This window comes from Elaeis guineensis, chromosome 5, assembly GCF_000442705.2.
Source record: "Elaeis guineensis isolate ETL-2024a chromosome 5, EG11, whole genome shotgun sequence".
Classification (NCBI taxonomy): domain Eukaryota; kingdom Viridiplantae; phylum Streptophyta; class Magnoliopsida; order Arecales; family Arecaceae; genus Elaeis; species Elaeis guineensis.
The window spans coordinates 121,333,960-121,360,755 of record NC_025997.2 but is presented as its reverse complement, the minus strand read 5'-3'; the positions used below and the strand labels follow the sequence as shown (position 1 = coordinate 121,360,755).

Genomic DNA, 26,796 nt, shown 5'->3' with positions numbered 1-26,796 from the left:
CATTCTAAAGGTTAAGAAAGTTGCATTTTTTTCCCATAACCGTCGTACTTCTTTCCTGCTCATGTGCATTTCAATCCAACGTTGTTGCAAAGCATGATCTTCCAGCAACTTAACTGAGGGCCACCTTGCCATGTGATTTCTGATGATGTAATAAGACTTGCTTTGATAATTCCTAGACGGAATAAGCTCAGCACTAGATGACTCTTGGTGGTAATACCCACCTTATGAGTACTATGATTCAGACATAAAATTTCATGGCTTCAATTGGTCTGAATTCAGGCTTATAGTTTATAATTATGATTTTTTTTTTCCCAATAGACTTACTATTTCATAAATGCTCGCATAAGTCACCATCTTTGTGTTACCAATTTAGAATTTCTGCACATATGCCCCTTAAATATAACTTAATACACATTTTTCTTTCATAGATTGCTATTTCTGTATGCTTCTGTGAAATTATCCTATTTTTACAATTATAACTCCTGCTAGTTTTTGGACCAGCATGCCAAAAACCATCAGTTCTAAGTTATGTTAATATCCTTGAAAATTTTAACATTTAATTTGTATTTTAAAAATATGGTTGCATAACTTTTTATGAGTATCAATACAATAAAGTCATCTTATACTTAAAAACAATGATTTATTATAACTGTCAGTAAAAAAATCTGATGAAAGAGATATTCAGAAAGTTTGAAGGATAAAAACGCAATATATCAGATCTTTAAGTGTAAACTCATGGATTGGTTTATAAATTTGTTCGAGCTATGTGAACTTGATAACCAAATATCAATGCTATTATACCAATATGGTTCCTGTTCTCTTTTTGACATTTTATTTTTGGATTCCCTTGAATGTATTCCTATGAGATATATATAATCCTTTTGTTTTACTAAAAAAATAAAAAAACAAATCAATGCTCAAGCTAATAATAACAATGCATTGGAGCTAGTACTAACAATCTTAGGGAAGGGATCCGAGTCAATTACAACGAAAAGGTGTAGCGAAGCCATTTAACATGCCACTACAAATATATGCCTTGTAGAAACCAAGTTCGTTCATGGGAAGGGAGATAGCTTGACTACAAAGGCTCGGTGCCGGACCAAAATATTTGAAAAGAGAGAGCGCATTAAACCATGACTTGAATATAATACCAAACTTTTTACCGAAAACATAGAATACCAAACAAGACTTCATTGGTACTTAATAACCGTTTATCCTAAGCCTAATTTTGTTATAAGCCTTGCCCGAATGGAACACAAAAATCATGGGCGATTAATTAATCGTTAAGCGCGATTAACTAACTCTTAGGGTACACAAAAATTTGGGTTTAGTTTTGTGGGGTGCGCCAGGCCCGTGCGGTAGTGCAACGCATGGACGACGCGCGAGGACCCCGATGGCAAGCCACCGTTATGGGCCCTCCCCAACAAAAAATTAATTTAATATCATGGTGGGCCGATGGCCCACGTATCAGATATTAAACTGATAAGAACAGATACTACACTTGATCTTAGCCAAAAGGCCGAGAAAGGTATGAGTTTAAACGGTGCCCAGCACAGCCATTTTATCGAGACGCCTCGCTTGTCCCTTCAGTTCTCTAGCCGATGTGGGACTAAACTTTTTCAGCATAAGGTAAACGAATGACGAAGATGTTGCCGAAAGGACCGGGAAAATTAACTCCAGCGTTCATACTAGAATTGCGTGAAGCGCCTGCTGTAGCCAAAAAAAAAAAAAAAAAAAGCCTCTAGCTTGAAGTTTGAGATTCATTTGCTGTTATTCCGAGTCCAATTCAATATTAAATTTGAATTGAGTCGAACATTAGTTCCATAGATCACCTTGATTTTTCTAAATTGAGCTGAAATCTGTTCAAGCATGACTCAACCTCATCACAACCTTATTTTCAAGGTTGGTTCAAGCCTAGATAATACTTAATTGATCCAAATGATAAAAAAACACATACTAATTAGAATCTTAACATAATGTTTGCACACACAAACACACACGCACACATACACGCGCGCGCGCACGTAGAAAGTGCTCATCTGGTTAAGTTGTACCTAATCGAGCTAGTTCTATTTTACCTCCGCTTGAATTTATTTTCAAGTTAGTTCAAAAAAGTTAGGGATGCAGACTAGTAAAATCTGGTGATCAAAAATACTAGTCTTGATCAAAAATACTAGTCTTGACAAGTATAAAGTCAGGATACTCTCTTGTTCTAACATGAAACGAAGAGCTCCATTCTTCATATCACAACTGTTCATGTATTTTGTAATAGTTATGATATGATAAAATCCACATGATACCATAAGGTGTATAATCCCATGTAGCATGGGAAGCCCATCAAATCGCAGTTGTCATGTAACAAGAGTGACCATGATTTTCAGATCAGATTTTTCTAGTTCACATATGAAGTGGAGGGGACTTGAGCTCAATTCACATAGCTTGTTAGATCAGTGTACGAATTTTTACTTATTATTACCATTATGACAATATGATATTTATATATTATTATATTATTATTTTGTATGTAAATGTGTATGTACTATCTAATTATTGTCCGTGTATTTTGTTTTCCAACAAAATCAAAGGATGGTTGCAATGCACATGTTGCACCTAGTTTTAGGCATGTTCAAAATATGGCACGTAAATTATTACTTACGCTAATAATTGCTGTAGCTCATTAATATTAACATTATCTACATTTTTATTTTAACAGTAACATATATTATATGCATAAATATGTAGAGACAATGTTGCTTTCTTTCCACAGCAAACATTACAATAATCAATTCCAAAATTTTCCTCAAAGTAAGTTTGACATCACTGGATTACCTTTGTTATTGCTTATAAGCAATGCTTTTAATTGTTTATTATAAAATCTGTCAAGGAAAGGTAAAGAGTTATAATCAAAGTCATGATCGGAGAATTTTCTATATATATTCATGTAACGCATCCATGAACATAAAATTCATAGTAAAGTAAGAAAAATATCACAGCACTTTGAAAAAATAATAGTATTCGGGGATTATGGTATGGCCATTATGTCTATGCAAATTGTTTAACCAAGTCCAAGGGCTATTAATAGATGACAATAGAGGGCCGATGTAAGAATAAAAGATCTATTTTAACATGAAATGAATATCTTCGTATCTTTTTATATATATATATATATATATTTCTGGGTAAATTTAATATATGGTCATTAGAAGGAAGAATTTTGGATTAAGCTCCTGTTAAACTCTGATTTTCAGCTTGTACAATGCTAACTTAGATTTTCGACCCAATCATGTGAAGGTTTGAATAGTATAATCGCTATTGCGACTGCTAAATTTATCCAAAAAAGAGAGAAATGCTAAAGATCACCGTCTTGTGTATGTGCTCCCATTGGATGTAAATCATCTAGGATCCACTCAATAGTCATTAATTAATCAAGAAGTTGATAGATATTGAATCGCATGTCAAAGTGACCCAATAGTCAGGTTATGGATTTGGATGCTATAGCAGAACTCTAAAATATGACAATTCACATATTTGACTCTACCATAGTGTTATTCTACTTGCCAAAGCTAAATAGCTCAAGCCGGTCACATGCAAACTCTGTTACAGCAGACTTTTGCTAGCAAATGGTAAAAATAATTTCATTGACCTAACACAGTGACTCAAGAATGTATGCAGTTGCCAGTCCAAGGCCCAAGCAGGTTGGTGACTATAAGAATCAAGAACCAGAAGAGGATCTTGGGGTAATATTTTTCCTGCTTTTATTTCTATTATTTTCCTCCTACAATTATAGAATGATGACTCATACACAATCTAAAATCCTTATATTGCAAGGCCATTGTAAGAGAAAATATAAGAGAAAATAGATATCGTACACTATAGAAAATTTTCCTCTCGGATCCACAGTACACCCACTGTGAAGTTAAACCAAGACGTTGAACAGAATTCATAGCAGGCCAGGACTTCCATATGAAACTAAATAATGTAACCATTAAGATTGTTACTTGCCATCGCATGAGGCTAAGCCACTTTGCCGAAGCATACGGTAGAACCCAGGCATCTGATCCCGGGCAGGCAAGTTCTCTTTGATCACTGGAACCTCCACAAAGTTCTTCATCCATGCACAGAGGGAAGGAAAGTTCTCTGGATCAACCACTTTAATGCACAAAACCTCTTCCACCACCTCCAACCAATGTGCAATCCACCCGGCCACCAAGTCCACAAATCCAATTTCTTCCCCACAAAAGAACTTCTTTCCTTTAAGCTCCTGTTCAAGAGGTTTCAAGGCCTCCACGGCCGACTCTACCGCTGCCTTCTGCTCTTCTCCCTCGGTGAAGAAGGCTCTCTTCACCGACTCGTAGAACTACACAAGAAAGCAACCGGACTTAGTTCAGCTAGTTGCACCACTTGATACACCAAAACAAAGAGAAAAACTGACCTCATGCATGAAGACAATGAAGATATTATAAGTAAACCAGGTGTGTTACCTTATCCTCTACATACTGAGACCAAAACCTTGCCATGGATCGTTGGTAAGGGTCTATAGGCAAGAGGGGTTTTTGTTTCCATGTGTCATCGATGTATTCGATGATGACCATCGACTCGATGATCGGCTTGCCATCATGCAAGAGAACAGGAACTTGCTTGTTAATTGGACTGTATGTGAGAAGTGAGGGGCTTTTGTTGTAGAGATCTTCTTCTATGTACTCGTATTTGATGCCTTTTATTTTTAGAGCCCATTCAACCCTGCGAACAAAAGGGCTCGACCATGCTCCGAAAAGCTTCACCTCCATGGACGTTAATGTTGTCTTCTCCATAGAAACTTCTGCTTTAGCTGCCTTCTTATTCTCCGTTCAACCTTAATTATTGGTCTCTCTTTTTTTTTCTTTTTTAAACTTTTTTTGGACCGAGGAACACATGATTGTCTTATTTTTTTACTTGAGTCAAGGTGTAAGTGCACATGTGACCAATGATCTAATTACTTGAAAATGTTACCCAAGAGAGAGAACAAGCAATCATACGTTGTTTAGTAAGAAAATAAAGAGCATAGATTTTTTGCTGTACACCATATAATACGGTATACGGTGTATATTATCCATCACACGATAGATAGCCGTACATGATCATGAACTATATGATGTACGTCGTGTGCGATCATTTATAGTTATTCATCATGCGATGAATGATATATATATAATGTATCGTATCGTGTGATAAATCGCATGTACAGTAGAGAATCCATGCTCGAAAATAAAATACTAAAAAGCATCCACGCTTCCAACACTCAACGACAGAGTGTTTTGCCAGTTTTGAACATTTGGCATTTAGTCCTTGATCCATTTGTTTGAGCACCCAATTCTGCAAGATTTTGGGGTCACATGCACAAGTTGGTCTTCTTCCCTTTTTTTTTTTTTGGGTTAATGAGCAATGCTAATTAAACTAACATTGAGTCGGACAAGGGACCCAAACAATAAGTTAATGCTCCAAAACTTTTGCTTACGTAAGGACCACCATCCAGGCATCATCCTAAATTTGCATTACTCTCTCTCTCTCTCTCTCAAATTTTCAATATGCAAAGAGTGCCACTAGCAGCATTCTGGACTCAAAACCCTAAACAATGTCCTAGATAAGGTCAAGTCAACAAGCACAAGGCTTGATTATGAAGTACACTTGTACTAAATTATTAGTAAAAATGCTTATTTTTTCCACCTTCGTATTACCGGGTAAGCATAGCCAAAAACTATACATATTTGAGCAGCCCCCACCGATCTCCCCATCCTAGAAGAAGAAGAAGCTCCAAGAGCCTACATGGTGCATGGCCATACTTGGTCCAAATAATGAGCCCAAGGTACAATTCAAGACTTTAATGTGATGTCTTACCAGTCTCCACTGAGGGCTATTGGACCTCATTTTTTCTGTGTGTATATGTTCTTGCTCTCATCTCTAAGTATATTATTTGGGCGAATATTGACTTCACAACGCATCATCATCCTCTTTTTTTTTTTTTTTTTTTTTACTTTTCCCTCTAAAGATAAAAGGAGACAAATCATAATCAAGAAATCTGGAAACAGATTGATACCTTAATTCGGATGGGCTCCAACCTTTGTAAACTTTAAGTTCGTTTCAATTGGAAAAGAAGGAAGCATTTTGGAAACCCTACGAGTCCAAACTCCAAACCACTGAGGAAGGAGGAACGTACGAAATGCACTGAAACATTTTTAAAGGCATTTTAACCTTTATGAATCATCCACTTGCTATAAAAAATATTAAACTAAACCACCTAACCTCGATCACATCCCAAACACCTCAATTGCCGACTCCCCGTTGCTGGGGATGTATTGTAGTAGAAATCGCGGATCTTATAGTACATATTGTAGTGACCGGCCGGAGTTAAAATATCAGCTATTAAAAGCTTATCTGGTGTCTTACCAAGAAAAAAAAAAAAAAAAGAAGCCTATGTGGTGCGATTTTATTATTATTATTATTATTTTATGAAAATATGGAGGAAGAGAAAAGATAACAAAAAAAAGTTGATGCAAAACTGAAAGAAAGGGGCCGAGAGTGACAGACAAGTGAGACTTGGTGGCTCCGAGGCCAGCGTTGTGGAGGGGAGGTGGCGGCGCTGGAGAGATCGTTGTGGCCGTGGAAGGAGTCGGAACTGTATGCGGCTCCGAGTTTCGGGAGGGAGAGAGGTAGCTGCCATAGATTCGAGAAGGAGAAGGTAAGGAGCAACACGAGTGGAGAGGGGCGAATCCCATGATGGATTTAAGGGTAGCACGGGTAGCCAAATTACTTGAGACTTGTTCGGGAATTCCTGCAGAAAACTGGCTCATCTAGCGTATACCTTCTAAATTATATGCGCAGATTTTATTTATTATTATATATGATGGGAGCCCGCATCAACTAGATCTCTTCGAATTCATTTATATAAAATTAATTAATTATATTGGGATTTTTTTTTCTCTCTATAGAATTTGAATGGATTTATATTGAAAAATTTGATATAAATAGTACCAAAGCTGAGCACCGGTTGGATTGAATTGGATTGAGAGAAAAATTTTATCCGATTAAATTCAATTAAATTGAAAAAAATTTAATCTACTGCCGACCGTTTATCATGTATAAACCATTTGAAACCAAAGTAAACGGTTTGTAACATATTATTCTGATGAATTGTATCAGTTTGGACTTCAATATTGATCCAATATTGATTTTAAATCTAATATTGATCCACTTAAAATTATTTATTTTTTTTATCAATTTAATGTAAAAAAGATCTAAATCTTATAAGTTATAAAATTTGAACTTATTTTTGAATCTGTACAGAATAAAACAGAAACAGAAAATATTTACTCATATGAAAGTAACTACATCTCAAAGCTTGCACTTTAGAATTATCTCAAATTAATATATTTTCATCAATAACTTAATATTAATATTTTTATAAATCTAAATAGGTGATTGGGTATTTTTTTAGAATAAAGTATTGAAGTCTAAACGATACTGTCCCAAAAATGAAAGTGAGTTTGTTAAATATTACATTAGTTGGATTCATTTTCATATGGGTTAAAAGTATAGGAACCGAATTCGATCATAAATAACTAATTTTTTACAAATCTTAATCTGATTCCATCCAATTTATGCCTTTCAACTGCCAAAATTGATGTTTGTTGGATCGAATTGAATGGATTTCTTTAGATTTTGATTACTTGCTCAGCCCTAATGAATTCTATGAATATAGATTTTACTTGACCTGTATCCTTACAAATAGAACTATCCAAATAAGTAATAAGAATTATCCTTCCAATTATTTATACTCGACTAGTTGGATATTGAATTATGAGTACCTAAATTACAATTGATATAAAGCCGGCAAATTATTTCTAACTTAAAAAGATAAATAGTTATACCCATGTTAGGAATTCGGCCGCATTGGAGATATTTTTGTTCTTTTTTTGGTTTAGATAGTAATTTATTCTAATGCAAGTTACACAAAGTTTATCTTAGATATAAGTTGCACAATCAAAGTAAAGAAGATTACGAAGCTAAGAACAAATAAAAGTTCAAGAGTTCTAAATCATAAAAGATATACATTGAGCATCATACAAAACTATCCAATCTATCATACTGTTATCCTTCCGGAGGATATAAGTAGTCTCAAAAGCAATCAAAGATGAGGCAATCCCGAGGGAACAGAATTCTCCTTCAAGAAATATATCAAGGAGAAATTATTTAAAATTCCAAGATAGGTCCATAAATTATTTCTTCAAGATAGTTCCACTTAAATTTCTATAAAGAACAATGAAATTTTTTTAGAGAAAAAAAATATTGAAAATTATTTATATCATTATACAAGTCCCTATTTAAGTTTTTAATTACTTACAAATTCTTAAATTATAATTTCAGTAAATTGACAAATATGCTGTCTTCACTTTATGTGACGAAGAAAATTATCTCATAGTTTCACTTTGAAACTCATATTAGTTGCAAGCATTTAATTTACCGACTTCATAAAGTGATTACAGACTTTATTTTAATTGCTAAAATATTAAAAAAGAAAGAAAATGTGAGTCTCTTTTTGAACCTCACTTGTCAAAGTCTTTGAGCCGTAATATAAGGCTACCAAAGATGCTGAGTGCTGACTCCACTTGAAATCAATTTGAAAAAAAAAAAAAAGTCAAGAAAGAATCAGCTATATCTTACTAATTAGCCTAAAGAAAAGATTTTGGAGAGTGACCGAAGCATCTTTGATAATGTTCTCATTACTCAAAAATTTATGTATGACTTGCAGAAAGCTCTCGCTTGGCACTATCTCATGAAAATCAAGCTAGATATAGAGACGACATATGACAGTGTAAGCTAGCAGTTCCCCCACCAAGTATTGAAGAGTTATGAATCCACAGTTAGTGGACCAGTTGGATTATAGATTGCATCCAAGCTCCGACCATTGCCATCCTCACCAATGGTCATCGATGGATTTTTTTTCCATTTCACTATTGGTCTTCGCCAAGCTTGCCCTTTATCCTCCATTTGTTTATCATTTGTCCTAACAATCTATCATGAGCATTGCGGACTGCAACTTTGGAGCAAATCTTAGTCTCTTATGTGCTAGCTCCAAGGGCCTAGCCAATCTCGCATTTGCTATTTGTAGATGATTGTCTAATAGCGAGCCAAGTATCGACTCAGAATATTGTATCTTATAAGGATCCTTAAGAAGTACTATTATGCCTCAAGCTAGAAGGTGAATTATCTCAAGTCGGCGGTATGCTTCAGCCCAAAGATAAAGCCCAGGATAAAGCATGCAATCAGAAAGTGCTTTGGCATTATGGAGCAAGACGGGGTCAGGCATTATTTGGGTGTCCCAATCACGAGATGGAGACTTTGGAGGTCAAAATGCTCAGGGATGGAACCATGTCTCTATCCATAATAGGATAAAGTCATGCTGGTGAGGTTTGTTCTCAACTCGATTCCTGTATATCTGCTAGCTAATACTATACTGCCGAAATCTTATCTAGTGAAGCTTAAGCAAATGTTCAGAAGCTTTCTATGGTGTTTACATCAAGGAGAGTGTGGTGTGCATTTGGTTTCTTGGGATATGATTTGCCAACCGATCATGAGGGAGGCCACAGCATTCAGTCACTACTGGTTAGATGGAAAGCCTTAATTATGAAACATGTTGTGTGGTTCTTGCTCTAGCCTGATTGTTTTTGGAGCATGATGATGAGGGCCAAGTATAGCTCATGGCTAGCACTGATATTCAGGTTGGTTAGAGTAAGTCTTTCATGTGGAGGGAGATTTGTACCCATGCTTTGGAGGTTATGGCTCAGACCTACAAGCTGGTGGGGATCAAATAGATGAGTGATCGTCATTGATCTCCTGTTGACTCGCTAGTCGACATTCATCAGCATGAAGGTTCAGGAGTCCTTGCGTATCTACGACTTATTCCACTAGAAGGAGAGGGGTTAGAATACTATACCGATGACCAAAATTTTTGGGGATCAATTGGCAAATAGGGTTCTGTCCTAGATGGTATCGATTCATGATAGCCAGGATGTGAGGGTTTGGGGCTCTTCATGTAGTCTAAGTGTGGCGGCCAAAGACCTCTACGAACTATATAGGAGGGAGCTACTTAGGAGGCTGGATGATGCATGGATCTGGAGACTCAGGATTCACTTAAGAGTTAGCCTATACATTTGGAATGTTGTAACTTCCCATCAAGATGGTATCAAGGGATGAGGCATGGAACTTTCCGTCTACCTGTCCACATTGCAGGAGGGAGGATGAGACTGTGGGGCATATGGTTGACCAGCTTTTTTCGATGATTATCCAATTGGCAGAGCTAGTACAAGCCTTCATTGTAACTTTATGGCAAAGTGGTAGCACTGAGGCTTTCAGCCTGTCGGATATCAGAGCAGCATATATTGCCTACCATATTTGATAGTATTTTCTTTGAGTTAAGGTGGTTGTCGGCGAGGTTCGTCCTAGAGAGAGATCTAAGCCAAGCCGCAAAGATCATCCACCCATCCTTGTCACTTGACTTGAGGCCTTGATGGATTCAGACACCTTGATAGATTGAAGTCCATGTCCGACCGTCTCAGACCCAGAAAGGCAGCCCAGGTCCACGTGCACAGGCGCGCGCATGCGAAAATGCCGGCCCAGGCCCAGTTCTCTCACGGGAGTGGTTTACCGCGGTCTACCGCATTTTCACGATCCACGATGGTTGCATGGATCGAGTGTCCATTTTCAGGGCTTTTCTCGTGATCTACGATGGATCGATGCCCATTTTTTCAATGTTTCCACGATCTATATGAATTTTGATGGATTTAATGCACGATCGAACGGTCTCCATCTCTCCTGATGATGATCCGACGGCTGAGGGCTTTTTCGATTCATTTTGGGCATGATCCAGATGGTTTTTTAGGTGGTTTTGGACCGTTTGATGAAGATCTGATGGTAGAGAAATTTGTTTGATTTCTATCTTGATTCAGAGTCCATTTTTGATACGATTTGGATCTGATTTCACCTGATGATGAGCTCTATTTAAAGAGAGGGCCTTGGGAGAGTTAGCGGCAGCAACGAGAGCAATGAAAACAACAAAAAAAAAAAGAGAGAGGGTTCAAAAGAAGAGAAAAAAAAAAGAGAGACGTGAGATTTTTTTGACAGAAAAATAAAAAAATATTTTTCTTTTAAAAGAGAGAGTCTGTGTGAGCTTTTTATTTTTTCTTTCTAATTTTATACTTCATTGCATCGTAAATTATTAATAGAAGAACGTTGAGGAGATCTTGCCCGTGGATGTAGCCAACAATCAAGCCGAACTACGTAAATCTGGTGTGCTTTTTTTTCTTTTATTTTCATTGCTTGATTATCTTTTCTATTTTATATTCTACGTTTGTTCTAGTTATTTTTTCTCTACAAAATGATCTTATTTTTATTGTGTGCTGTGTGGATCGAGGCATACTCGATTATCCTACGGTTAGTTCTTTCAGTTTGATATCAGAGCACAGAAGATTCTTTTATAGTTGGTTTGATTTGAAATAATGGTGGATAAGGTGACGATAACAAAAAATGAGATATCGAGGTTTGATGGATCAAACTTTATACTTTGAAAGATGAAAATGCAGGTGGTATTAATCAAGGATGGTTATGAAATTGCTTTGCAAGGAAAAGAATGCAAACCTCAATAGATGACGGATGGACAATATGAAGAGAAAGACAAGCTGTCAATGACGAATCTTTATTTGGCATTGGATAATTTGATATTATTCAATATCGAGACTGAGACTACTGCAAAAGGGATTTAAAAAAAAATTAAAGAATCTCTATGAAGAAAAGTTTTTAGTAAATAAAATCTATTTAAGATGATAATTATATAATCTAAAGATGAAGGATGGGGTATCAGTTCAAGAGCACTTAGGTGTATTCAATTCTATTGTAAGCAAGCTTACGACCCTAGATGTCAGAATTGATGATGAAGAGAAGGCCAGCATTCTATTTTATTCTATGCCGGAGTCTTGGGATAATCTTATCATGAACTTGAGTCACGTTGAAATCTTTAAGATAGAGTCAGTTGTTGCATCATTGCTTACAGAAGAGATGAGACAGAAATCTAGTCAAGGAAGCTCTTCAGAGGAGGCCATGGTAGCACGAGGCAGACCTTTTGAAAGGAAACATGATGATCGAGGGAAGGCAAGATCTAAATTTAAGGGCAAAAAGAAGATGAAATGCTGAAATTGTGGGAAAACAGGGCATGTAAAAACAGATTGTTGGGCTAAAGGAGTTGATACAAAATTTGAATCGAGAAACTTTCAAAATAATATAGCAAAAAGTGAAACTGATTCGATTACTTCAGATGATGAGGATGCATTGACGGCATTGGAAAGATCTAAACTCACGTTATCGAATTTTGGATTCGAAGGCATCTTTTCACATGACTCCTTTTTAGGGAGTGGTTTTATACATACAAATCATTGGATGGAGGAGTTATCTATTTGAGTAACAATACAACTTGTCCTATGATTAGAGTGAGAGATGTTCGGATCAAGATGTATGATGGTATAGTTCGGATGGTTTCTAATGTACGGTATGTTTCTGCACTGCGCAAGTCTACTGTTACTTGAAAAGTTTTGTAAGCAAGGCTTAAAGTTTATCAGAGAGAAAGATCAATTGAAGATGTCCAAAGGGTGTTTGGTGGTGATAAAAGGAGTACAAATAGATGGTCTTTATAAATTGATGGACGAGACTTAGATGGGAGGGCTACAATAGTAAGTTCAAAGATAATGTCTCCGACGGTTTGGCATCGACGTTTGGGACATATAAGTGAGTATGAGCTATAATTATTATCAAATAAGGAGCTTCTTTCGGAGTTCAAGTCGGCACCACTGGATTTTTATGAAGATTGCATCTATGATAAATAAAGAAGGATCTCTTTCTCTTTATCACAATAGCAAAGTAAGAAATTTTTTGAGCTAATCCACTTAGATACTTGAAAGTCATCTGATAGATCATTGGATGGGTGTTCCTACTTCATCTCCTTTATTGATGACTATTCTCGAAAGATTTGGATATATATTCTGAAATGAAAATTCGATACTTTTGAAATCTTCAAAAAATTCAAGGCTCTGGTGGAAAATAAAAAAGATTTAAAAATTAAATGCCTGCATTCTAATAATGGACGAAAATATTGCTCCAAAGAGTTTGATGAGTTTTGTGATGAGCATAAAATTCGACGATAACTTATGATTCTCGAGATACCACAGCAAAATGATATGGTAGAGAGGTTTAATAGAATACTCATGGAAAGGGTCCATAGTATGATGAGCACTGCAAAATTTGACAAAAGATTTTGGGTAGAGGCTGCGTGCACGGCTTGTTACTTGATCAATAGAGCACCAACAAAATCTCTTGGATTGAAAATTTTAGAAGAATTTTGGAGCGGCAAACCAGTAAATTATTTCTATCTCCGTGTCTTTGGATGTGATGCATATATGTGGATTCCAAAAGAAAAAAAAAAGATAAAATTGGATAGAAACTCTTGGAGGTGCATCTTTCTTGACTATGCTAAAGGAGTAAAGGGGTATCGATTGTGGACCCTACTACCCACAAGATCGTTGTCAGTCGAGATGTTGTTTTTAATAAAGAATCTTTTCAAGGCATCAAGAAAAAGCAAAATGATGAAGCCATTACTTCTATTGAGTTCTTTGATGCAGATGACGAGATGCAAGTAGAGCAAGCATAGGTGAACGATGAGGTAGTAGATGATCGACCAGGTGTGGAGTCTTTGCAATCTCCTGAAGATGCTATCTCATTGGAAGAGCCACCAACGGAGTTTGAGCGGCCTAGAAGGGTTATTAGACCTTCTGCTATGGAGGCATGTGAGTCCACTAATGCTGAAAAGTGACATTGTGCTATGGAGGAGGAGATGAAGTCACTTCGAAAGAATAAAATATGGAAGCTTATAGTTCTACCAGAGGAGAGGAGTCCGATCAGATGTCAGTGGGCCTATAAAGTGAAGAAGAATACGGATAAAAATGTGGAGAGGTTCAAAGCATGTTTGGTGGTGAAAGGTTATGTTCAAAAGTCAGAAATTGATTTTGATGAAATCTTCTCATCAATGGTTCGTCTTACTATTATTCAGGTTGTTTTAGCAATCGTGGCAGTCATGGATTTGAAGCTCGAGCAGATGGATGTAAAGATCATTTTCTTGCATGATTACTTGGAGGAGGAGGTTTATATAGCACAACTTGAAGGTTTTGTTGAAAAAGACAAGGAGGAGTTGGTTTATCGATTGAATAATCATTGTACGGTCTCAAACAGGAGCCGAGGTATTGGTACAAATGATTTGATTTCTTCATCATGAGTTTGAGATTTGATCGACTGGAGGCTGATTATTATGCATATTTCTACGGTTATGATGATGGAAGTTTCTGTATTTTGCTGTTATATGTCAATGATATGGTGGTTGCAGAGAATAGCAGGAGTCAGATATCAGATCTGAAAGTTCAGTTGGCTGGAGAGTTCGAGATGAAAGACTTAGGAGCTATAACTAAATACTCGAGATGAAAGTGCTACAGGAGAGGAATGGTTGGAAGGTCTGACTTTCACAAAAAAGATATGTGGAGAAAATTTTGTGGTGCTTCAATATGCAGAATGCAAAGCCGGTGTCTACCCTATTTTCTATTCAGTTGAAACTGTCAGCATAACAATCACCCAATATAGAAGCAGAAAAGGCTGACATAGCTCGGATACCATATTCATCAGCAGTAGGGAGTCTTATGTTTGCCATGATATGCATAAGACCAGACATTGCACAAGCAGTGGGGGTTGTGAGCCGGTATATGGCAAATCCAGATAGTGATCATTGAACATAAGTAAAGTGGATCCTTCAGTATTTGAGGAAAACGACTGATCATTCACTTTGTTATGGTTCAGCAAGTTTGGAATGCATTGGGTATGTTGATTCTAACTTTGCAGGTGATCGAGACAAGAGGAGATCTACCACAGGCTATATGTTCTCCATAGACGGCGGTGCTATTAGTTGGGAGTCTAAGCTTCAGTCAGTGGTGGCATTATCAACGACAGAGGCAGAATATATTGCAGTAGCATACGCATGTAAAGAAGCTATCTAGCTCAAGAGGCTTCTTGGAGACCTCAAGATAAAGCAAGATGTGATGAGGGTGAATTATAATAGTCAAAGCGCATTGTACTTGACGAAAAATACAATTTCACTCTTGGATGAAGCATATTGATATTTGCTATCATTTTGTAAGAGATGTGGTTGATGATGGTCTAGTCTTATTGCTGAAAATTCATACTGATACAAATCCAGCAGATATGTTGATAAAGCCGGTGGCTTGGAAGAAGTTCAATTGGAGCAAAGCTTCTCTCGATCTTAGAGCTACGTGAGGAGTGGGAGGTTGGCAAGATCTCCAGGGATGACGTTTTTGAGTTCGGCACATGTCTTCAAGTGGGAGAATTGATGGATTGAAGCCCATGTCCGACTGACCCAGACCCAGAAAGGCAGCTCAGGCCCACGCACGCGGGAGCGCGCCCGTGAAAACACCAGCCTAAGCCCAGTTCTCTCGCAAGCACGGTTTACCATGGTCTATCGTGTTTTCATGGTCCACAATGGGCGTGTGGACCGAGCACCCATTTCCAGGACGTTTCTCATGATCCACGATGGACCGGCGCCCATTTTTCTGACGTTTCTCACGGTCTACGTGAATTCTGATGGATTGAACGCACGATCGAACGATCTCCCTCTCTCGATGATGATGATTTGACGGCTGAGGGCTTTTTCGATTCGTTTTGGGCGTGATCCAAATGGTTTTTTGGGTGGTTTTGGACCGTTTGATGAAGATCTGACGGCAGGAAAATTTGTTTGATTTCTACCTTGATTTGGAGTCCCTTTTTGATATAGTTTAGATCCGGTTTCATCTGATGACAAGCTCTATTTAAAGGGAGGACCTCGGGAGAGTTAGCACCAGCAGCGAGAGCAGTGAAACAACAAAAAAAAAAGATAGGGTTCAAGAGAAGAGGAAAAATAAGAGAGGCATGAGATTTTTTTAAGAGAAAAATAAAAGAGTTTTTTTCTTTTAAAAAAGAGAGTCTATGTGAGCCTTTTATTTTTCTTCTCCAATTCTATACTTCATTATACCGTAAATTATTAATAAAAGAACGTTGAGAAAGCTTGTCCGTAGACGTATAACAATCAGGCCGAACCACGTAAATCTAGTGTGTTTTTTTTCTCTTATTTTTATTGTTTGATTATCTCTCCTATTTTGCGTTCTACGTTTATTCTAGTTATCTTTCCTTTATAAAATGATCTTGTTTCTACTGTGTTTGTGTGCTGTGTGGATTGAGATATGCTCGATTACCCCACGATCAGTTCTTTCACACCTAAGGTTCTTTTTTGCTCATAGAGCGATCCATTGAGTCTCTACTTCTTGAGAGCCTCCATCCTAGAGTTGCCTCAAAATTAATTTTGATGGTAGTGTATGCAATAGTAGCAATGGAGTATATTTTGTGATTTACAGACTAGATTCAAAGTTGGTGGCCGTTGGCGGTAACCATTTGTTTGATATTATGATCTCGGAGGCTGAGCTAAGGGCAGTCTGGACAGATATCTCATATACGAGGATGACCTTGGAGATGGATTACCTCATCATTAAGGGAGATTCGGCAAAAATTATAGGGTGAATTCAGGGCAGGCAAGAGCTACTTTTAAACGCCCACTCCTCAATATTTGGAGATCGATGATAGATTGTGTTGTTTTGGATATTGGGCATGTTTATCGTGAAGTGAATAGTACTGCAAACTGATTCACTACTTATATTTCAGATCACTTTAAAAAAGTGCTGTGGACTGAAGTTGGGGAGGAAGAATATCTTACTTTCTAACTCTCTTGATTGTACTCATATTAAACTAGTATAAGTACTTCATCCTATTAAAAAAAAAAGATCTTGATCTAGATGATTAATTAACTATAATTTCTACACTTAAAAAAAAAACTCTCCACAGAATGCTAAGTAACAAAAAAGTTGCCTCTTGCATCACTGATAATTTTTATCTGTCAAAATCTGAAAACATCAACTTTGTTTCTTCGTTTTTCTTCTAGAATTTTAGAAATAAAAACATATTTAATACACTGATTAGGTTTAAAATTAAATGGTAGTGGTGGAATAATGATAATGATGGTGACAATAGTAGTGATAATTAGTGGTGATGATTATAACGATGACAACAAAGATAATAATGACATTCACAGCGATGATGCTGTTGATAGTATTGATAATAGTAGCAAGAATAAAATATTTTTTTGATAAAATATTAATAACTTTTATTTTTATCAAAACTTAAATTAAATTTTTAAAAATAAGAAATAAATCTACTCCAAAAAATAATTTTTCCCTTGAATTTTCATATTTATTTTTTAAAAACTAAAAATCAAAAATTATAATGATACCAAACAGGGTCTAAATTAGCCGCAGGCTCCGTAGTTATAAGCCTTTACCAATGAAAAGGTTAAAACATTTGAAGCAAAGAAATTATGTGACACCCATTGGCAGAAGATGGAAGGAAAAACTTGCAGCCTTCTCCAGCAGCCCTACTTGTCTGTGATAGAAGATGATAAAGCAGTCATTTTAAACTGTAAAAAATAAGTTCAAAGATAGCTAGCCTGAACGCCATAAACATCCACCGCTATCTTTATGTCTAATGAGTTAATCTTTGTCCCAGTGCTCTGACAGTCCAATGATATGTCTCCTCTTATTGGACTTTGAACTGGGATAAGGCTATAATGTTTCCTTGGGAGTACGAGCCAATGTAATGATGCCAATTGACAACCTACTGTTTACAGTCCAAAACTACAAAATCAATGCTCAAACTCCACACTTGAGAAAACATCATTTTATCCCACTCGCTGACTGCAACTTTACAGAGTCTGAGAGGAAGGAAATGCTATGGTGGAATTTCAACTCTGTTTAGCATAGATCCCAAATTCTGCTCATATCCTGAGAGCGAATCTGCTAGCTGGAGGAATGATATAATACAAGATCCTCAGCACTCCAACAGCCACTCTTGAATGCAAACTATACTTCGGTTGACATTCTATCTCCCACTTTTAAAACGAGAAAATCGCCTAGACTTGTGTACCTTCAGTCGAATCGCAGGAACCTTTCTAGCTACTGCCTGCCAGATCATCTGGACAGCATCATCCTTCCGAGAAGGGTACTGGAACTCAAAGTAGTCCTCAACCTCCTTCAGCTTACGCCACATTCGCGTCCATTCCTCTCGGCTTATGCCTCTAATCAACTTCATCAAGAAACCTTTCTTGACTGCATCAGAAGCGCTGACAAAGACACAGAACTCAGAGTAGTCCAGGACATCCTCAAATGGAAGTTCAATTTCATCACTAATAATGACAGGAACACAGTGGCTGGCTATGGCATCAAAAAGGCGGTTGGAGGAAGGAGTGTCCCCAGCTATATTCAGACAGAATTTTGACGAATGCATCCCTTGGCTGGCCTTGTTGATCCCATTCACTCGAACACTGCCAAATGCAAAGTGTACATCCTTTTCATTTCTGAGAAGATAGAAGAGCTCCTGTCGAATTTTCCCCCCCTATGGATGAAATCAAGATGACTGTTAATTAACCAAAAATTGAGACTACTACTTAAAGAGAAACAGAGAGCAAAACGAAGACAAGAAATTTAAAGATTCCATTTCTTAATTCTATTTTTAACTATAAAACTTTTATGATATGTAACACTTTGATGTCAAAATATTAGAACCTCATGTGAGTAGCTCAACAATGTAACAACGGACAAAATTCCACTTTATCCAATATCACAGATACACATGGACTCGTTGACTAGTTTACTGGTATACAATAAATGGATGGGGTAGACAAGGAAAAATTCATTTACAGTTAAATATAATGTTAAGAATAACAATTGCAATACTGTATATAAAATGAATATAACTAATTTACAGGTCTAATTTGCAAGACAGGCCCAGAGTGTTTCAAAGCTTATCAGAGCTGGAGAAAAGAACAAGCTAATGAATGTTACACAATACCTGTTATATTTTGAGAGACATGCACAAAATTACTCAGGGCCAATTCATGACACTGTTGCTTATTAAAGCTCAACAGTGTGGAAAATGCACACACCTGGAAAATAAAGATGTTGCTGACAAACCATATCCCACATAAAATATTTGAATGTTATCTTCATCTGCTAGATGAACAACCATTTAGCCACTCTTTAGGGAAACAATACAAGTCTCCAAACATCTTAACTAGTGAATCTTGAACCATGGTTAGCTTACATAAAGAAAGGGAGATGCTTCTTGTTGGATAAAAATTAGATCCAAAGTAGAGTCTCGGCTCATCTTCAGACCCGCCAAAACCAAACCAAAGCACAATCAATTCATCATCTATCAAAGGCTGTTTTAGGAATCAGTATCTTACTGTTTGAATATACACAAATATTTTATACATCATTGCACAATATTTTTAGTAAAGTAAAATTTATAAGAAATAATGGAGAGGTAGCAATTAACCTTAGCTTAAATAAGTTCCAGCATGAGACAGACCTAGAATCTAGATTTACTGGTTGAAAGAAAATTCTGATGCATGCAGGACACTAGAAAGCAGAAAGCAACTACACTTCAGTTTCTCTCCGTCCCAATCTCTAACCGGCATACTCTTCACAATACGCAATCCCATGGTAATGTTGCAATGGAATGACAACTGCAATGACCACTGGCTCATCCCTCAGGCTAAGTGCTGGCTAAATTTTTTGGTCACAGCCAGAGACCAGCATTCCTTTTAGCTAATAAATTTGCATCCTACCAATGAATATGATTCAAGGAAACTCGACATTTTCAAAAATGGGCAGTTCAAGTGAACTTCATGGCCTTAGGATGAATCCTTATTGCTACAGTTTCCATACTAACTTCAAAGATGTAAGTTGGTAATGGCATTAGAGACCATTCCTATGTGAGACACAACATGCTAGAAGAACATGATACTTCTACCTCTTCGTAGAGTTTCAAGATTAGGTACCAATTTCCTGGTGTCTGTTTTGTCAGATGATAAGTTCATGGCTCTAAGAATAAAACCAAATGCAGTTCAATTAAACTGCCCAAATACCAGCATAGTTCTACAAGCTTTTAAAATGCATTGGGCAATTAAAACCCCATGGTTGGCTAAAACGCAATGGCCCTTTGTTAATGAAAATCTTTATGGCATCCTCATGAAAATCCTACTGTCATCATCAAATTCCATGATAGTATGGCCCTAGACAATCCCTAGTCATCACAATCAACAAAGAAATGGTCCCCCATATCTGGTATTCAATCCAAGCTACTATAGGCATTTGCAGCAATGCATGCAGAACAGCTGAAAACAATTGGATATTTTGAATGATCTAGGACATCATCCAAAAAGACTAGCCAATAAAGTATTATTTAGGTTTCTTGGATCTGTATAAATATCCAAGATCTTCCTAGTACATAATCAATATGGGACTAAATACACACCAACAGGATCCACACATACTCCCCTCCTTTAAGCATCAACGTCCTTGCTCAACTAAGGTTTCAAATCCAATTATAAATCGAAACAAATCCAATCACAAACATCATGACAGCCCGAGATCGACCCCGAAAGGATCCATGTTGTAGTGTTCTCTAGTCCATATAGACCATGAGCTAAGTTTGCTATGATATCATTTTTAACAATCCAGACCTTACCCAAAAATGCTAGCCAAGAAGGTATTATTTGGATTTATTGGTCCCATATATGTACCAAGATCTTCTCAATACACAACCAATATAAGACTAAACATGCCAGCATAGGTCCTCACAATGCTAGTGCGTTGTTTGGTGCTGAGTGCATGCAACAGTGAAGAATGATACAAGTGGGGAACAAGCAACATATAATGGTTTGATAATCGATCCAAAAATCACTAGTTGGAATATAAACTCACTAACTAAACAGAAAAAAACTCAGTCAAAGGAATTGCTTCTCTCCATAACTAATGAAGAATTTGCATACAGTGACCTTTTCAACCAATAAATTGATGATTCTTTCATGGACCAAAAGAGGTATAGACTTATAGAAGTATCTCGTTCAATATTGATGAGTACTTTTAGCCCCCATGAAAGACTCTTGTAATGAGGTAATCAATAACTAATTAAATTTTGAATCCTATAATGGCGAAGAAGCTTCATCCAATTTTATAGTGTTCAATTTCTGCAGTGTGGGATCTGCAAATCAAGTATCATTTGTCAAAACTAGAGATGTTCACAATTGATCTTCGACCTCACATCAAAACTTCCAATTGGTTCTAGCTTCTATGCAAAGGAAAGTTGGGGCAACAGAAGCACACTTATATGAAAGTTAGAAAGCTTACTAACAGGTAGCATATCTAGCTTACTTGGTTATGCAATTATAGTTCATGCACACAAGGAGCAGCGATTAAGATACTCACTACTCTTGGAAAGAGTACAACAATGCTCCATCGGAGCGCACCTAAGACAACATGGTGGAGTAGCATCAGCTGTGGATCTAGGCTCGTCAATTCGACCAGCCATGTGAGTGAACCTCACTCCTGACATCCATAACTAACAACCTCGATTCAGAGGAAGTGGGAGAGATTTCTCTCTCAACAAAAGATCAGAAAGTGGCCTAATGTCCTGGAGAGCTAAGCCTAACAAACCTACAGATTTCGGCTAATGGCCTACGGGCTCAATCCCCATACAAAAGAGGTATGAAAGGGATCCCTAGGGAAGCAAGCAAGCACAAGCAACTCAAGAGAAGAGCAAATCCTAAGGAAGGAGGAAGAAGAATTCTCTCCACTCTCCCGGTTCTTACTCTCTTTTCTCTCCAATGTTCCCAAAGCACCAGCTAACTTAAGTATCGGAGGGTCCCCGGTTAGAACACCTATGACGAGCATGGACTTCCTCCGCAGGTACTCCTCGACATCGCGGATCTCGGACGGTGTCCAGCTCCAGCCACACCAGTACCTCTCCCAAGCCTTGCGGCAATATTGCCAAACAAACATTGAACATGACAGGCCATTAAAGTCAAGGACACAAGACTGCTGTCCTCACTAAAATAAAAACAAAAGCAAACTTCTTGCTAAATAAGAAATTTTTGGCTGTGGTGAATAAGAGCTCGACCAAACATATTTTGTACTGGCAAGGACTAGGCTTAGCCAATGATGGATCACATTGTTGAAAGGTTGAAGATAGATTTTGATATTGCATCAGCTACGAACAGATATCCAAAGTCCTAGAAAAAAATTCAAGTATTAAAAAAAAAATCAAAAAGGAAAAACTATCATTGTCTCGCAAGATGTAGCTGAGATTCCCGGGTGCATTACTTTATTTAGGAATCAGAATCCGATAAGATCTCTGTTCTTGGGGTTCATTCAAAGATTAAAATGATAGATCAAGAATTGAAGTACCTAATGAGTATAAGATAGAAACACTAAGTTGTGCACCTTAACCACCAATTCCAAGGTCAGAAGATGAATAAATGATAGAGAGTCATGAGCAGCAAGTCCCAGGCTCATCCCACAGCTTCCATTTTAATACATTCCAAAGCAAAGACATAACTTCAGGCCTGTTCTCCTAATTCCTGATAATGGGGATACATAAGATGATTTTGTTGTGTATGTTGGAATAGCTATTACAGGAATGGGGCTATGTCATACAAAATTTAGAAATATTGCAGTCACTTTACCGATTAAGTCTGTCAAAAGCTTAATACTAGAAATCCATAGCAGTCCCCCCAACACATACATGCAAAGCAATCTTTTTTCCTTTTACTGTAAGAAATAGTTTGCCTCTAAGAATTAGATATTTCCGTGATGTATGTATCATCCCTTTCAATTAAAATAAAGAAGGGTAATCGGGTATATTTGACTTTGTAGTACAGAAATAAATCTTCTGGCTTACAATGTACATTTTGCATTTTTCAAGTGAAGGGCTGATGATATATCTAAGAAGCTAAACTCTATACAACCATTTTTTAGACCAATCCAAAATCCAGCAGAGACAATTAACCAGTTGAATTTTCCATCAAGTACCATGTTTACAATAATTATCTTGGGTCTAAAAGATTGCTAAACTCATGAGAGACTATTTGACTAAACAATAAATAACATGGCATGGTGTGCTGATCAGTTGAAATGATGAAAGAACAAGTACTAGTCATCAAACTGCTAATGGAACTACAGAGGACAGAAAAGGAAAGAAAGGAACAACACCAGATTAATTGAGAAAGCATTTGGCCTTTTCCTTTAGGTGGTTGTGGCTCCTTGGAAATGAAACAAAGTTGGGTGATCATCAGTATCAGACGAGTCATTCATAGATGCCTTGATTGCACAACTAGAAAACATGAACTAGCAGTAGCACACCTTAACCACCAAATCCAAGGTAACAAGATGATATAAGGCAATGATTAGCAAGTCATAGGTTCATCTCAAGCAAGCCTTGCATTTTAATACATTCCAAAACAAAGATACGAATTTCTCATCATTTCAACTCCTAAAGGGCAGGCTTAATCGCAATGGTAAGGTTACTCCATTGTGACCTAGATGTCATGGATTCGAAACACAGAAAACAAACCCTCTACATGTAGGGGAAGGCTACGTACGTCTGACCCTCCCCAAATGCTATAATAGTAGGAGCTTCATACACTAGGATACAGTTGTTTAATCATTCAACTGCTAATAATTGGTAGTTGAAAGATGCTTAAACTATAAATTTATGTAGCCTCTCCACACTCCAGCAACAATATCATGTAAACAACTTCAGAAGATTGTTGTCATTTTACCAAATAAGTCCTTGTGATCCTATTCATGATGGAAGAAAAGATTTACTATTAGAAGTACATCACCTAGTTTTTCAGTTTCTTTCTTCATAATCAATCCTCTGCCTTTAAACATTAGATATTTCCCAATACATTATTTGACTTTGAATTACAGAAATGTTTGTATTCTTGAATGTGTGAGATAAACTTTGCATTATTGCTGTTTAGGCCTATTTATAATCTAAATGAAGTCATTTAACGAGTTAAATTTTCCTCAATTAGACATTAGCATGGTTATAAAAGTTACCTTTCGTCAAACAAATTGCACTCTCTGATTAATCCATAAGTGGTGAAGGATATACACGAGTTGGTTATATTGAATGATGTGCTAATCTGTTGGAATTATAAAACTACAACTATTAGCCATCAAAGCACTAATGTAACTATAAAGGATGGATGACATGAGAAAAAACAAAAGTATCAAACAGAAGTAATTGGGAAGGACTTACATCTTTCCTGTAGATGGCTCCTTGGAAGTATAACAAAGTAGGCCGATCATCATAGGTAGATGTGTCATTCACAAAGGTCTTTATCACATGCTTATAAGGAGCAATAACATCTTTCTCCACATTAGCTACATACGGAATATACCTTCCAAAATCTGCAAGAATAAACATGCAATGCCACAAGCTCGTCCGAGCAAACAGCATGCTGTTTGGATGGTGTGCCATTATGATGTGGTCCATTCCATTTGACCTTTTCCATTCCTCTTGAGCTGCTAAATAACTAACCAGCTTCTGCTGCAACATCTTGTTCCTACTAATCTTTTCTGGTGGTTCGATCTTCGAATACCGGTTATAGCTCAAAGATGAGAAGAACGGCACAAACACAACATCGGCTTCACGAGAGTCCTCGACTCTTACAGCAGTACATGGGCCTCTCCGATCAGGAAGTCTTGAGGACAAAAGATCCAACGTAAGCCAGTATTCTATACTATGCTGGAGATTCAATCCACCAGGATAGGGTGGAATTTTAGTATGGATATCCGGCCAGACACTCTTGCCATCAGCCACCCAACCCAACAGACCAAAGTGAAACTCAGGAGGCATATCATACATGAAAACTTTAAAAAGCGCCTTGCTCGGATCGCATTTCTTGAGTTCTTGTTCTTCAGGTTGATTTCGATTCAAGGAAGAGATCTCATGGTTCAATAACAGGTGATCCCCCATTTCATCCCTGAGAGGAATTCTCTGGTTCTCGATCAATGAGAAGGCCTTTTCATTGGGCAAGAGGCTAGAGTTGATGGGAGCAAGCGGGGCTGTGGAACCCCAGAAGAGGATACAGTAAAGAACCAGGACTATCGCAAGGATGAGCGAACAGGAGAAGAATTTTCGGCTTACAAACCCACATGGTTGTGTGTTTCTATTGGCCATTGGATCACTAATCCCACAAGAAAAGGCCCAATTTAGCACCAGAGCATCAAAATTCTATCGACTCAAGAACAGGTATCGGCAGAGACTGATTGAGAACCAGAAACAAACACATAGAAGTCATGGAAACAAGAAGAAGGATAGAGAACCCAGGAAGCCACTAATCAAGAATCATCTAACCAAACAACAAGCCGCCATTTATTCATGTACTGAATCCTGATCGAGAAACCATGTCGGAAAGGACAAGAGAATCGGTACAAATTCTCCAAGAAAACATCATATAACAACGAATAAATAACTCCGTACTCACGACCAAAAGCCAATAACCCAAAACTCTCCACAGGCCCCAGCCCAATCCAAGGAAAAGGATTCAGCTAAATATCTCAATCGATCACGGATGAAATATATCAAGATCAAGATTGCACCTTTATGATCGGAACCAGACCAAGCAAAGGAAAAAATAGAAACCAGATCAAAAGCTTGCGAAGTAATCCAAGAAACTGTCGAAAGAGCGGAATTTGAGAAAATCAGAAGCTATGGACGACCAAAGAAACGATGGAAAGAGAAAGCGAGAGCTAGCGGAATCGGATTCTTGAGCTCGTCAGATGATTTCCATACCCAGGCGAGATCGATTCCCTCTTTTGGCTTTCTGTCATTCTCTCGCTCGCGCGCGAGGTCCGGGTCGCTCGATGGAAGCGGGTGCTTCGGGCTCGGAGTTCTCCGCCTCATTGGATATTTGACTTCACAAGAGACAACTCTCTCACCCCCACTTGCCAGCTCACATGACATAAAGGGAGAGAAAGTAGTGATAAAAACAAAAACAAATATATAAACCCTAAGCTAAAGAGTAAACTAATTATAAATATTATTATTTTAATATTATTATGGCCGCAATCGACTGAGTCAGACCGAAACATGTTTGATCCGAGCCCAATCCAATTTTATATCCGGGTCATGAATTATTATTAAAAATCATATATATTGGTTGAAAATTCTAATTAGAGAATGCAAAGAATGGATTGAATTCGCTATCAATCAATATCGGTGTAGTGACGATGTTTTACATGTTTCATAGATGAAACTAGAAAATTTTATTTATTTAAATATATGATTAGTTATGATTTAATCAAAAATCCAAGGGTATTGTATTGTTATTCCTCTCCTCAAAATGGCATCGTCGCAAAATGTGTATCATACAATGGAACAAAATGGATGGTACGTGACTATTGAGTGAATTCAAATGATTTTTTGAGATGCATGGTATTGTTCTAATTTTTTCGGTATCATAGAGTTGCTCTAATTTAATAGATGAATACTTTACAAATTTATAATAAGAGAGCACAAGCTACATGATACCAAGTAGCATGGTGTGATGCTACTACCTGCATACAAATAGTATTAACCAGATATAATATTGCTCTCACTATTAGCTTGCAAGTTGCAATTTTAGACAATCAATCAACAGTGGTTGGACAATAATTTAGGGAATATGTCTCACCCATACGACTCATATTGGTTCAAAATGAGTACCATGCATAGTGGGTGGTATTA

The 26,796-nt window shown here is 37.2% G+C and overlaps 2 protein-coding genes and 1 non-coding gene across 3 annotated transcripts; all 3 read right to left on the bottom strand.

Moving 5' to 3' along the window:
• Positions 1–1,335: 1,335 nt before the first annotated feature.
• LOC114914277 (U2 spliceosomal RNA) lies at positions 1,336–1,532 on the bottom strand. Its single transcript, XR_003801062.1, has one exon. It is a non-coding gene; the product is annotated as a U2 spliceosomal RNA (small nuclear RNA).
• A 2,237-nt stretch (positions 1,533–3,769) lies between these two features.
• LOC105046217 (probable glutathione S-transferase) lies at positions 3,770–4,789 on the bottom strand. Its single transcript, XM_010924730.2, has 2 exons — positions 4,482–4,789; positions 3,770–4,357 (listed from the first exon to the last, which is right to left on the bottom strand). Exons 1-2 carry the CDS (start codon positions 4,785–4,787, stop codon positions 3,995–3,997), a joined length of 669 nt encoding a protein of 222 aa, XP_010923032.1. The 5' UTR covers positions 4,788–4,789; the 3' UTR covers positions 3,770–3,994.
• Positions 4,790–17,564: 12,775 nt separating this feature from the next.
• On the bottom strand, positions 17,565–26,006 carry LOC105046096 (probable arabinosyltransferase ARAD1). The gene is made up of 2 exons (XM_010924592.4): positions 24,325–26,006; positions 17,565–18,612 (listed from the first exon to the last, which is right to left on the bottom strand). Exons 1-2 carry the CDS (start codon positions 25,246–25,248, stop codon positions 18,100–18,102), a joined length of 1,437 nt encoding a protein of 478 aa, XP_010922894.1. The 5' UTR covers positions 25,249–26,006; the 3' UTR covers positions 17,565–18,099.
• Between the last annotated feature and the right edge of the window lie 790 nt (positions 26,007–26,796).

Excerpts from the sequence above, each read along its gene's own strand:
- LOC105046217 (XM_010924730.2), bottom strand. The coding sequence starts at position 4,787 with ATGGAGGTGAAGCTTTTCGGAGCATGGTCGAGCCCTTTTGTTCGCAGG. Across the intron at positions 4,358-4,481 it reads CTCAGTATGTAGAGGATAAG|TTCTACGAGTCGGTGAAGAG; the intron begins GTAACACACCTG and ends TTTCTTGTGTAG.
- LOC105046096 (XM_010924592.4), bottom strand. The coding sequence starts at position 25,248 with ATGGCCAATAGAAACACACAACCATGTGGGTTTGTAAGCCGAAAATTC. Across the intron at positions 18,613-24,324 it reads GAGCCATCTACAGGAAAGAT|GGGGGGAAAATTCGACAGGA; the intron begins GTAAGTCCTTCC and ends TTTCATCCATAG.